Below are 15,386 nucleotides of genomic sequence, written 5' to 3' on the forward strand. Positions count from 1 at the left end.
TGTCCAGGAATCAGGTCAGTCATCAGTCATCTCTTGTCTTTGAAGAGGAATAAGAGATAAGCAGCTGCTCTACAGTGTGACAGACAGCTAAATTACAAATATTGTTTATTAACTACGAGGCTAATTCTAATCATGACCTGCGAAACTTTAAGTTATGTATATACATCTAACAAAAGCATAAAAAATTCTGGGGTAGGCTGGGAAGTAGGCCGGTGCAATTAACATTCTTGGCGAGTCTGCACTTGGCTATCGAGCAGTGTGGCACTGCTACTAGAGTGCACTAAAACAGCATCATGGCACAGCGCCTACACATCGAATACACAAACACTCATATTTTATCCCTGCTCTGACTGAGCAACCTTGACATGGAAGCCATGTCATGTTCTGAGTATCACAGTCGATGTGTGTATATCAAACTTCCATTTGTCTCAGGATCTGAGTGTTAGTAGTGACTACTGAGTGCGTCTCCTGCACAGTGTCACCTCGACACTTTACGTTTGTTAATTAAAGTTAATACTATGGGTGTAAAAATTTATACAAATTATCTTCATATAATAATTATAACCATGAAAATCTTGCAGATAATTTATCAAAGGTTATATACAAACAATATTAAGTTCTTCAGACACTTCAAATCAGCGATCTAGAATAAGGTGATGAAATCTCAGTTAGGAATATTTAGTTAATGTTATACATTACACTATAAAACCAGACGTATTTCGGTCGCTATGCGATCCAAGGAAGGTAGCCCCGTACTCCACAATCCCGGTCACTTGTACCTCAACGCACTCGAGTCAAACAGTGTAGAGCGTGAGGTAAATTGATAATGCAGTTAAATATTAATGTTCAAGATTGGAAAGGAATCAGAAGAGGCATTCATAAGTCATCATAAGAAAGCATATATCCAAATTTCTTCATTAAAAAAAATGTAAATTAGGACATACACTGTCCAAATGTAATTCAAACCTTTCAGAGAAAAAAAAAGACCAAAGTCTTAAAATAAACAAGCTGGTTAAACCTGAAGCCGCATTATCAAGTAATGATCATAGAAAGATCGAAGGTAATCAGATGCGGCACTCAGAAATTTTCGCATGAAAATCAGTATTTCAAATGTTTCAATTTCTTGACCAAGAAAAGCGAGCTGAGACCTAAGTAAGGTAAAATAATTCCAAACTTTTCTTTAAGTCAGATAAACCAGCTTTTAAGAATGGTCTTGAAGGGACACATAAAAGAACATTAACCTGGTTTAACTAAGGAAAAGAAAATAGTCAAACATATACCACACACAACAGTCCAAGTGTCAATCGACAAGTGCCTTTGTAAATAGTAACCACTACTGACTTATTTCTGACCAGAAGAAAAATTCTCAAATTATTTCACAGAAACCAATTTGATTAATAAAATAGTCATGATAACTTACTCAACATAACATCAAGAGATTCTTTCCTTTAAGGGAAACACATCAGCAGTAAACGTTTAAAACTGACCAAATGATGCATTTTCCTGTTATTGCAGAGAATCCAGCAAAATTGTGCCTAAGCAGCTTTAACCCATGAAACATTTTATCCATTTCATGCGATGTATCAGCTATTGAACATTGGTGCCGTTCACATTGAGCCTGTGAATGGGATGCATTAAAAATCAGTTTAATCAAGGGGAGGATGATGATAATAATGATGATGATGATAATAATAATAATAATAATAATAATAATAATAATAATAATAATAATAATAATAATAATAATAATAATTTTTAATTTAGTTACCCATTTAACTTGAGTAATATTGGGTATACAAAACATTATTTTTTTATGTATTAAATTTCTACCTTTCATAGATGGGAGCTTCCCTCGGCGCAGAAGCCATGAGCCATCTAGAGAAAATATCTGAAGAAGGTATAGCTGCCATGGCTCGGGCTGGCACAGTGGGCATTCTGTTGCCTACCACCGCCCACATACTTAGACTCAAGCCCCCACCCGCCCGTGCAATGATTGACGGGGGCGTGCCTGTCGCACTAGGAACTGACTTTAACCCAAACGCCTTCTGCTTATCCATGGTTCGTATCCTAAGATAATTCCCTATAAACTTTATCACGTAAAATTATAATTATTATAATCAAAACTAAGCGCAAACCACTAGTTATTTTGTTAAAAAAGATTGATAAATAAATGCTAATTAGAGACTAATTTAGAGTTATTACTTGGTTGAAGCCGGTGGTGATGCACTTAGCGTGTGTCATACTCAAGATGTCGCTGAATGAGGCCCTCACGGCTGCTACCCTTCACGCCGCTCACGCACTCCGCAAAGCTCACTCCCACGGCTCTATAGAACCCGGCAAAGTGGCTGATCTTGTCATTGTTGACGAACCCAGGTACGTCTCGAGTGTTATTCTGAAGACTGAGTGACGAAGGATAAATGTATAAATTGTTTTTGGTAAAGCAGGTTAGTTGAATGTGATTAAAACGTAATGCTAAAAGGCGGAGGGAATTATTTTTTTGTTCAATTTTTGTAAGGAAACAGAGGACAAGAGGAAGTATTTCTTTAAGAATATAAGAAAGGAGGAACACTGCGGTATGCCTGTTGGCCCATACATCACCCATTTCCTCACAACATCGCCCACACTCCCACATCCCAACACCACCCACACTCCCACATCCCAACACCACCCACACTCCCACATCCCAACACCACCCACACTCCCACATCCCAACACTACCCACACTTCCACATCCCAACACCACCCACACTCCCACATCCCAACACCACCCACACTCCCACATCCCAACACCACCCACACTCCCACATCCCAACACTACCCATACTCCCTCCTCCCAACACCACCCACACTCCCACATCCCAACACCACCACACTCCCACATCCCAATACCACCCACACTCCCACATCCCAACACTACTCACACTCCCACATCCCAACACCACCCACACTCCCATATCCCAACACCACCCACACTCCCATATCCCAACACCGCCCACACTCCCACATCCCAACACCATCTACACTCCCAAATCCCAACATCACCCACACTCCCATATCCCAACACCACCCACACTCCCACATCCCAACACCACCCACACTCCCACATCCCAACATCACCCACACTCCCACATCCCAACACCACCCACACTCCCACATCCTAACATCACCCACACTCCCACATCCCAACACCACCCACATTCCCACATCCCAACACCACCCACACTCTTACAGCCCAACACCACCCACACTCTTACAGCCCAACACCACCCACACTCCCACATCCCAACACCACCCACACTCCCACATCCCAACACCACCCACACTCCCACATCCCAACACCATTTACACTCCCACATCCCAACACCACCCACACTCCCACATCCCAACACCACCCACACTCTCACATCCAAACACCACCTACACTCTCACATCCAAACACCACCTACACTCTCACATCCAAACACCACCCACACTCTTACAGCCCAACACCACCCACACTCCCACATCCCAACACCACCCACACTCCCACATCCCAACACCACCCACACTCCCACATCCCAACACCATTTACACTCCCACATCCCAACACCACCCACACTCCCACATCCCAACACCACCCACACTCTTACATCCCAAACACCACCTACACTCTCACATCCAAACACCACCCACAATCCCACATCCCTTCGCCATGCACACCCACTCCTCCGAACACCACCCACACCATCTCCTCCCAACACCCACATCCCAACACTACCCACATACACTCCTCCCACACCACTCACACTCCCTCCCAACGACACCACTCCCACATCCCAACACTACCCATACCTCCCAACACCACCCACACTCCCACATCCCAACACCACCCACACTCCCACATCCCAACACCACCCACACTCCCACATCCCAACACCACCCACACTCCCACATCCCAACACCACCCACACTCCCACATCCCAACACCACCCACACTCCCAGATCCCAACACCGCCCACACTCCCACATACACACTCACACTCCAAATCCCAACCACCCACACTCCCACATCCCAACACCACCCACATTCCCACATCCCAACACCACCCACACTCTTACAGCCCAACACCACCCACACTCCCACATCCCAACACCACCCACACTCCCACATCCCAACACCACCCACACTCCCACATCCCAACACCATTTACACTCCCACATCCCAACACCACCCACACTCCCACATCCCAACACCACCCACACTCTTACATCCCAACACCACCTGTATACACTCTCACATCCAAACACCACCTACACTCTCACATCCAAACACCACCTACACTCTCACATCCAAACACCACCCACACTCTTACAGCCCAACACCACCCACACTCCCACATCCCAACACCACCCACACTCCCACATCCCAACACCACCCACACTCCCACATCCCAACACCATTTACACTCCCACATCCCAACACCACCCACACTCCCACATCCCAACACCACCCACACTCTTACATCCCAACACCACCTGTATACACTCTCACATCCAAACACCACCTACACTCTCACATCCAAACACCACCTACACTCACATCCAAACACCACCCACATACAGCCCAACACCACCCACACTCCCACATCACAACACCACCCACACTCCCACATCCCAACACCATTTACACTCCCACATCCCAACACCACCCACACTCCCACATCCCAACACCACCCACACTCTTACATCCCAAACACCACCTACACTCTCACATCCAAACACCACCTACACTCTCACATCCAAACACCACCCACATTCCCACATCCCTTCGCCATGCACACCCACTCCTCCTAACACCACCCACACCATCTCCTCCCAACACCACCCACATTCCCTCCTCCCAACACTACCCACATTCCCTCCTCCCAACACCACCCACACTCCCTCCTCTCAACGACACCAGCACTCCCACATCCCAACACTACCCATACTCCCTCCTCCCTACAACACTTCCTCCTCCCTGCATCACCCACACTTCCTTCTCCCTACATCACCCACATACCCTCCTCCCTACATCACCCACATATCCTCCTCCCTACATCACCCACATATCCTCCTCCCTACATCACCCACATATCCTCCTCCCTACATCACCCACATATCCTCCTCCCTACATCACCCACATATCCTCCTCCCTACATCACCCACATATCCTCCTCCCTACATCACCCACATATCCTCCTCCCTACATCACCCACATATCCTCCTCCCTACATCACCCACATATCCTCCTCCCTACATCACCCACATATCCTCCTCCCTACATCACCCACATATCCTCCTTCCTACATCACCCACATATCCTCCTCCCTACATCACCCACATATCCTCCTCCCTACATCACCCACATATCCTCCTCCCTACATCACCCACATATCCTCCTCCCTACATCACCCACATATCCTCCTCCCTACATCACCCACATATCCTCCTCCCTACATCACCCACATATCCTCCTCCCTACATCACCCACATATCCTCCTTCCTACATCACCCACATATCCTCCTCCCTACATTACTCACATATCCTCCTCCCTACATCACCCACATATCCTCCTCCCTACATCACCCACATATCCTCCTTCCTACATCACCCACATATCCTCCACCCTACATCACCCACATATCCTCCTCCCTACATCACCCACATATCCTCCTTCCTACATCACCCACATATCCTCCTCCCTACATCACCCACATATCCTCCTCCCTACATCACCCACATATCCTCCTCCCTACATCACCCACATATCCTCCTCCCTACATCACCCACATATCCTCCTCCCTACATCACCCACATATCCTCCTCCCTACATCACCCACATATCCTCCTCCCTACATCACCCACATATCCTCCTCCCTACATCACCCACATATCCTCCTCCCTACATCACCCACATATCCTCCTCCCTACATCACCCACATATCCTCCTCCCTAAATTACTCACATATCCTCCTCCCTACATCACCCACATATCCTCCTCCCTTCATCACCCACATATCCTCCTCCCTACATCACTCACATATCCTCCTCCTTACATCACCCACATATCCTCCTCCCTACATCACCCACATATCCTCCTCCCTACATCACCCACATATCCTCCTCCCTACATCACCCACATATCCTCCTCCCTACATCACCCACATATCCTCCTCCCTACATCACCCACATATCCTCCTCCCTACATCACCCACATATCCTCCTCCCTACATCACCCACATATCCTCCTCCCTACATCACCCACATATCCTCCTCCCTACATCATCCACATATCCTCCTCCCTACATCACCCACATATCCTCCTCCCTACATCACCCACATATCCTCCTTCCTACATCACCCACATATCCTCCTCCCTACATCACCCACATATCCTCCTCCCTACATCACCCACATATCCTCCTCCCTACATCACCCACATATCCTCCTCCCTACATCACCCACATATCCTCCTCCCTACATCACCCACATATCCTCCTCCCTACATCACCCACATATCCTCCTCCCTACATCACCCACATATCCTCCTCCCTACATCACCCACATATCCTCCTCCCTACATCACCCACATATCCTCCTCCCTACATCACCACACATATCCTCCTCCCTACATCACCCACATATCCTCCTCCCTACATCACCCACATATCCTCCTCATCACCCACTACATCATCCACATATCCTCCTCCCTACATCACCCACATATCCTCCTCCCTACATCACCCACATATCCTCCTTCCTACATCACCCACATATCCTCCTTCTTACATCACCCACATATCCTCCTCCCTACATCACCCACATATCCTCCTTCCTACATCACCCACATATTCTCCTCCATACATCACCCACATATCCTCCTTCCTACATCACCCACATATCCTCCTCCCTACATCACCCACATATCCTCCTCCCTACATCACCCACATATCCTTCTCCATACATCACCCACATATCCTCCTTCCTACATCACCCACATATCCTCCTCCCTACATCACCCACATATCCTCCTCCCTACATTACTCACATATTCCGTCTCCCTTAGATAAATAACCCGCACACACGAGACTGAAACTTATTAAGATGTTTAGGTCCGACTTGTACCATTAACTAGTGTGAATATAATAATGGTATATGTAGACACTGGGTCTACACATTTGTTTCATAAACTTGAGTCACTGCTGTAGGTCTCATGATCAAGAGAGTTTAGGTGTCCCTATGTTGGGTGAGCTGGGAAGACGGGATAGGCGAAGCATAGCGGTGGAGAGGAGTGTTCACAGTCGAAGAAAAAGAGCCAGGGATTAACCCAGCTGCTAGGCGCTCGTGGGACCAACTTGGAGAAAACAGGTCTTGAGAAGCTGACAGTTTCTAGGTCGCAGGAGAGGGTAGACAGGTAGGAATATCAGAGAGCAGCACACAGATGGGAGTTACTGGAGTAATTGAGGAGGCAGGTTTCCAGTGGAGCCATTTTCAAACTTTTTGAATCTGCTTGTGGAGAGGTGGTATAGTTTAGTCTTGTTACTAAATGTGAAACGTAGAGACTTGATGAACTAGAGAACTTGAGTGAGTGTGAAGTTCACGACGTTGGGAATAATCTTGAGGATGTCGGCTGAAGGTGTGGAATCTGGGAAATGTTGTTCAGACGGAATAGTTCGTTAATAGTGGTGTTGAAAGTGCCGGGGTTTGCTGCATTTGCAATGCGTGCATACACCATGCAGTACAGCACCTTGGAGGGAGCACCGTCAGGGAGTGGAGAGAGGGAGTTGCTGGGCGAAGGTGTCTGTAGAGTGGCGTGTAGAATCTTGGTGGTGTTGGCTTGTAGTTTGGTTATTGCTCCGTATGTCGGTGAATTGGAGTTTTTTTTTTCAGATCTTTAGTTCCTAAAGTTCGCACCAAATGTCAGGGCTACCAAGTACGCTACCAGTTAATCAATCAAGTTAAAATAACAAACATATAATACCGACAAGTTGATAAGTAAGACACATGTGCAACAGTTAGGTGTCTTTGTTCAGAAACCTTTCGCCTACGAAGTAGGATTGTTCAATCGAGTACAGAGGCAGCAGAAGCATTTCGGAATAAAGATGCTTAACAGTTGCACGTGTCTTATTATCAACCATTAACTAATCACTCAGAGAGGCGCGAAAGGAAGGGAGCCAGAATATGTACGAGAGGAGGGCGGGAAGTGGTAGTACGGTGGCAGTAGTAGTAGTAGTAGTGCAGTAGTAGTGGTACTGTAGCAGTAGTGGTAGTTAGCAGTGGTAAAAGTAGTGCAACAACAACACAGGTGACAATAACAAAGCAGTAGTGGTAGTGAAAAAAAGGACAGAGAGTGGAGTGATGGCGAAAGTAGTAGCAGTACAGGCAGTAATAGTGGAGGTATTCTATAGGAACAAGAGGACAGAGTAGTAGTGCAGGAGGGTAGGACAAAACTCTGCTGGATAAAATCCCATAGGGCATAACCCACATAGGAAAAGACAGGAAAGGCAATGAAAATGTAGGAAAGGTGAAGAGGTAAGGAGAATAGGAGATAAAGATCAGTTCAAGTCACAAGCGTTCTGAAGTCTGGAGCATTGACAATGTAATGAGAAAGGAAGGCATGTAAAGAGACAAAACCAGGACTAAGATTCATATTAGGAAATTTGTTTATAAGGAATGCTTCGATAAGACAGTGTCTGTGAGGGCTAGAAGAAAGATAGAGGACCAATTAACAGGATGATTGTGATCTCTAACATGACATAAAACAACATTAGTGGTAATGGTCTTCTGTTATGACACTGATGATTCTCTTTAATTCACTTGTTCTATCTAGGCTGGAATCCTGCTGCTTACTAACACCCCTATTCAAGGCAGGTGAAATTGCAGGTCTAGAGAATGTACAGAGAACCTTCACTCCACGTATTAATTAAGTCGAGGACCTTAATTACTGGGAATGTTTGAAGTCTCTTGGCCTGTACTCTCTGGAGCACAGACGAGAAAGATACATCATAATCTACAACCCCCAATGAAAAGCAGGGGTACCATGATTACACTGAGAAAACAAGACTTCAACAGCCTCCAGTCATACATGACGGGAATTACCAATAGATCCGTCGCCCAATCAGCCAGGCTGTGGTTAGTACGTTGGACTACGTGCTGCCCCCGCGCCTGGTCTAGGACCGGGGTGCGGGTGTGTTGATCCCTAGAACGACCTCACACTACACAGCGAGATATAGAAAAGTATGTCGCTTAGCCGAAGCTAGGCATTATTGCCCATATCCCGGAGCACAAGGCTTGTGATAAGTTATTTCAGCTCATTCTGCGACAAGCACTGGATTTCAAATAATATTTTAGATTGATTAACAATTTCCGTACTCACACCTGTGCACAATGTATCAAAGTACACAGTACTTATGCCACACAACCAGACCCCGTACTGCTATGTTAGGTGTACACGATAAAGTATATAATATAGAATTGTAATTCTATACAATAATCAATGAGCACACTGCCATTTAAATATAAATTATGTATAGAGTTCCGTAGATCCAACCCCATTTATATCAGCAAGACTTGTATTGCGAAAACAAGGAGAGTGACCTGAGACACACTGAAGGCTGTATAACAGTATGAAGCAAGACTGTGGAAGTGCAATATTTCACTTCCTAACTGTCCACGACTTTATGGGGAATAAATCAGTATAAATCAATGGTCCGTGAAAATCGAAACTAATTACAGCTGCCACTCCGGCAGTGATCAGTGACCCCGAGGAGAGGGAGAGAGACAGGGAAATGTCATAAGTTTAAATCACTGATAGAATAATTTTAGGAAACTATCCACTATGTATTTCACGAATATGAAAGTGCCAGGAACAAACTAAAATATTATAGCTATGGAAGTACACACTGGACCGTACACAGACAGAACAGTAAAGGCAGTGAAAAGAATATAACCACAAGGCAATAATAATAATAATAATAAGGAGGGGTGTTAATGTTGCAGTTTAAAAACTGTAGTGTAAAGCACCCTTCTGGCAAGACAGTGATGGAGTGAATGATGGTGAAAGTCTTTCTTTTTCGGGCCACCCTGCCTTGGTGGGAATCGGCCGGTGTGATAATAAAAAAAAAAAAAAATAAATAATCGGAAAGTATCCATTGTAGTCTCCGCCACCACCACCACTACTACTACTACTACTACTACTACTACTACTACTACTACTACTACTACTACTACTACTACTACTACTACTAATACTACTACCACTGCCTCTTCCTGCCTATATATACCCGTCTTGCTCTACTTTTCGTTAGTGTGACTTTGTAAATGGTTCAAATCGGACCTAAACGTCGTCATAAGCTCCTCTCTTCTATATGCGGGTTATTTGTGTATCGTTCCAGTCACGGTATTGTGCCTTTTTTTGTTATTTGTGTACAGTGTCATAATAAGGGTCACCGCACTAGGGATCAGAAAGCTTGATAGACCAACATAAATAACGTCAGTATGTAGAGCTAGGACAGTATTATAAATGACACAGTAATAAGCCAACGGAAATACACTCAAACCAGAGTTAAATATAATATACAGCTTAGAAATTAAAAGCTAAACGCCTATCATATAGTAGAAATAAGACAAAGTCCCTCGATGACGCACTTCTTTTCTTGGATTATTCTGGGTGGCTAACCCTCCGGGGTTAAAAATCCAAACAAAATCTTATTTTATCTTAATGTCATTCTACTTTGATTTTTGCGCTATCACGAGAGACAGATGGAATAACTGTACCTGACTGTTACTGCCTGTCTGTGGCTCAGAGGGTCGACGCTCCTTCTCCTGCGACTCGGTCCTTGACCAGTCCTCCCGGTGGATCAAGGTCTGATCAACCAGACTGTCACTGCTGGCTACACGGAATCCAGCGTACTAACCACAGCAAAGCTTGATTCAAAAGTCATCTCCCGGCCACAATAGGAACTCAAACAGCCAATCACAACAGAGAATGCAATGTCACGTGACCACAATTACTATGGAGATACAGAAGTTTCTGATGTGCAAAAAATATTAATGTAATTCAAACTCAATATTTTTTACACAAGTATAAAACATTTATAATGTAATCCAATCTCTCAGTGACCGAATGTGAAACTAGATATAGTGAATAATAAATATAATATTTAATAGAGATGTTAAGTGTAATTTAAATATCATTCGTAATTTAGGTAATCCTTTACTATCAAAACAAAATAAACTTTAAAGAATACTCAAGGTTGTGCATAAATGCTTAAGAAACCCGACAAGTTGATAAATAAGACACTTGTGCAACTTGTGTCTCAGTTATCAACTTGTTGACTTTCTAAACTATTTATCCACATCCTGTCAGACACAGCAACATCCTGTCAGACACAGCAACATGCTGTCAGACACAGCAACATGCTGTCAGACACAGCAACATGCTGTCAGACACAGCAACATCCTGTCAGACACAGCAACATCCTGTCAGACACAGCAACATCCTGTCAGACACAGCAACATCCTGTCAGACACAGCAACATCCTGTCAGACACAGCAACATCCTGTCAGACACAGCAACATCCTGTCAGACACAGCAACATCCTGTCAGACACAGCAACATGCTGTCAGACACAGCAACATCCTGTCAGACACAGCAACATCCTGTCAGACACAGCAACATCCTGTCAGACACAGCAACATCCTGTCAGACACAGCAACATCCTGTCAGACACAGCAACATCCTGTCAGACACAGCAACATCCTGTCAGACACAGCAACATCCTGTCAGACACAGCAACATCCTGTCAGACACAGCAACATCCTGTCAGACACAGCAACATCCTGTCAGACACAGCAACATCCTGTGAGACACAGCAACATCCTGTCAGACACAGCAACATCCTGTCACACACAGCAACATCCTGTCAGACACAGCAACATCCTGTCAGACACAGCAACATCCTGTCAGGTAGGTGAGGCCGCCTACCACTGCTCCACCTCACCTGTCATCAGTATATAAGCTCCATCTCCACGAATATGCTGTACTTTTGTCAAGATCGATGGAAGGAACACATCGACTCTAGGCTGAGGGACTGATTAACTCAAACTCCTCATCTTCCACCTGTCTCTGTATTGGACTGAAGACACTGCGAGGCTTCTTCAATCTCTTTCCAGAATAAAGAATCCCAAATGCTGCACAAGTGTCTCATTTACATGTTTATATAGCAACTACATGACACAACATGTGTATAGGTTTATAACGTACAGTATTTATATAACATACCATTATGTCACCTTTTAGTCACGCTGCAGTCATGACCAGAAATGACAGTGGTATGAGCATCCTATATATAATAATGATAATAATAATACATAAAAGTAATAGTGATGGATAATAATAGATGCGTAATTTTGTTTCTGCATGACAGCGTGTGTGCCTGTGCGCGTGTGTGCATGTACGTGCGTATACGTGTACAAATGCGTGCCTCCATCCATTCATACTTACCGAAGTTTACTCACATATTTCTATCCCCACCTCACTTCATTAACCGGCATCGCTGGTGCATAATTTCTTCAGCCTTATCACATTTGCTCTAAATGTTATGTTATAGTTGGTCTTCACTACTTCCACATTCACCTTATTCCGCTACCAAGTGGCAGGAAACTAACTTAATATCTTCACTGTGACACATTTATGTTTCTACTTTCCATCTGTGTCCTCCTCAAGCTGGTCATCTCAGTCTGTTCTTATCTGCCCTATAAATTCCTATGAGTAATGGTAATAATTATTTGTATAATAGTCTTCTCTACCAGGAACGTCAGGTTCAGCTCGGTCGTTGGTAACATTTTAAAGAAATATAATTAAATATAAATGACTTTAAGGAAGCCATTTTACCTTAAAAATCAAGGATACTGATTTTTGCTCGTTATAGTTAAGTGAGATCTTTCAGTTGTGACAACAGTATAATTTGTTCAATTTTAGTTTAATGCTGACAGTCATATTTTTCCAGCTTATAGTTCTGCTTTAAAAGTGAAAAAAGACTGACTGCTTGTTGAATCTTTCAGGTGGGAGCACCTGGTATACCAGCTGGGAGGAGCAGACCAAGCTATCTCCCATGTCATCAAGGCTGGCAGAGTTGTCCATACTAGGCTCTCTTCATCACACAAACACCATCATTGATGACCACATAACCCACTCCAATATGCATTAAACCTCACATCACCACACTACATAACCTCAGCTACTGAGGTTCACCACATTACACCTCACCAGCTACTGAGCCTCACCCTAATATATCAGACACTAAGCCTCACCCCACTATACCAGACTGAGCCTCACCCCACTATATCAGACACTGAGCCTCACCCCACTATACCAGACTCTGAGCCTCACCCCACTATATCAGACACTGAGCCTCACCCCACTATACCAGACTCTGAGCCTCACCCCACTATACCAGACTCTGAGCCTCACCCCACTATACCAGACTCTGAGCCTCATCCCACTATATCAGACACTGAGCCTCACCTCACTATACCAGACTCTGAGCCTCTCCCCACTATATCAGACACTGAGCCTCACCCCACTATACCAGACTCTGAGCCTCACCCCACTATACCAGACTCTGAGCCTCACCCCACTATACCAGACTGAGCCTCACCCCACTATATCAGACACTGAGCCTCACCCCACTATACCAGACTCTGAGCCTCACCCCACTATACCAGACTCTGAGCCTCATCCCACTATATCAGACACTGAGCCTCACCTCACTATACCAGACTCTGAGCCTCTCCCCACTATATCAGACACTGAGCCTCACCCCACTATACCAGACTCTGAGCCTCACCCCACTATACCAGACTCTGAGCCTCACCCCACTATACCAGACTCTGAGCCTCACCCCACTATACCAAACACTGAGCCTCACCCCACTATATCAGACACTGAGCCTCACCCCACTATACAAGACTCTGAGCCTCACCCCACTATACCAGACTCTGAGCCTCACCCCACTATACCAGACTCTGAGCCTCATCCCACTATACCAGACACTGAGCCTCACCCCATTATACCAGACACTGAGCCTCACCCCACTATACTAGACACTGAGCCTCACCCCACTATACCAGACACCGAGCATCACCCCACTATACCAGACACTGAGCCTCACCCCACTGTAAGAGACACTGAGCCTCACCCCACTATACCAGACACTGACCCTCACCCCACTGTACCAGACACTGAGCCTCACCCCACTATACCAGATACTGAGCCTCACCCCACTATACAAGACACTGAGCTTCACCCCACTATACCAGACACTGAGCCTCACCTCACTATACCAGACACTGAGCCTCACCCACTATACCAGACTCTGAGCCTCACCCCACTATACCAGGCACCAGACACTGAGCCTCACTCCACCATACCAGACACTGAGCCTCACCCCACTGTACCAGACACTGAGCCTCACCCCACTATACCAGACACTGAGCCTCACCCCACTATACCAGACACTGAGCCTCACCCCACTGTACCAGACACTGAGCCTCACCCCACTATACCAGACTGTGAGCCTCACCCCACTATACCAGACACTGAGCCTCACCCCACTATACCAGACACTGAGCCTCACCCCACTGTACCAGACACTGAGCTTCACCCCACTATACCAGACACTGAGCCTCACCCCACTGTACCAGACACTGAGCCTCACCCCACTATACCAGACTGTGAGCCTCACCCCACTATACCAGACACTGAGCCTCACCCCACTATACCAGACACTGAACCTCACCCCACTATACTAGACACTGAGCCTCACCCCACTGTACCAGACACTGAGCCTCACCTCACTATACCAGACACTGAGCCTCACCCCACTGTACCAGACACTGAGCCTCACCCCACTATACTAAACAATGAGCCTCACCCCACTGTACCAGACACTGAGCCTCACCCACTATACCAGACACCAGACGCTGAGCCTCACCCCACTATACCAGACACCAGACACTGAGCCTCACCCCACTATACCAGACACTGAGCCTCACCCCACTGTACCACACACTGAGCCTCACCCCACTGTACCAGACACTGAGCCTTACCCCACTATACCAGACTGTGAGCCTCACCTCACTATACCAGACACTGAGCTTCACCCCACTATACCAGACACTGAGCCTCACCCCACTATACCAGACACTGAGCCTCACCCCACTATACTAGACACTGAACCTCACCCCACTATACCAGACACTGAGCCTCACCCCACTATACTAGACACTGAGCCTCACCCCACTGTACCAGACACTGAGCCTCACCCCACTGTACCAGACACTGAGCCTCACCCCACTGTAC

The 15,386-nt window shown here is 46.0% G+C and overlaps 1 protein-coding gene across 1 annotated transcript in view; it reads left to right on the forward strand.

Moving 5' to 3' along the window:
- The window catches only part of LOC128702840 (probable imidazolonepropionase), a 77,253-nt gene extending 63,817 nt beyond the window's left edge, over positions 1-13,436 (forward strand). Inside the window, exons 8-10 of the mRNA XM_070102629.1 lie at positions 1,840-2,058; positions 2,213-2,373; positions 13,088-13,436. Of these exons, the coding sequence (XP_069958730.1) occupies positions 1,840-2,058; positions 2,213-2,373; positions 13,088-13,202 (495 nt within the window). The 3' untranslated portion in view covers positions 13,203-13,436. The remainder of the gene's footprint in view (positions 1-1,839; positions 2,059-2,212; positions 2,374-13,087) is intronic.
- The last annotated feature ends 1,950 nt before the right edge of the window (positions 13,437-15,386 follow it).

This window comes from Cherax quadricarinatus, chromosome 82 (genome assembly GCF_038502225.1).
Source record: "Cherax quadricarinatus isolate ZL_2023a chromosome 82, ASM3850222v1, whole genome shotgun sequence".
Classification (NCBI taxonomy): Eukaryota; Metazoa; Arthropoda; class Malacostraca; order Decapoda; family Parastacidae; genus Cherax; species Cherax quadricarinatus.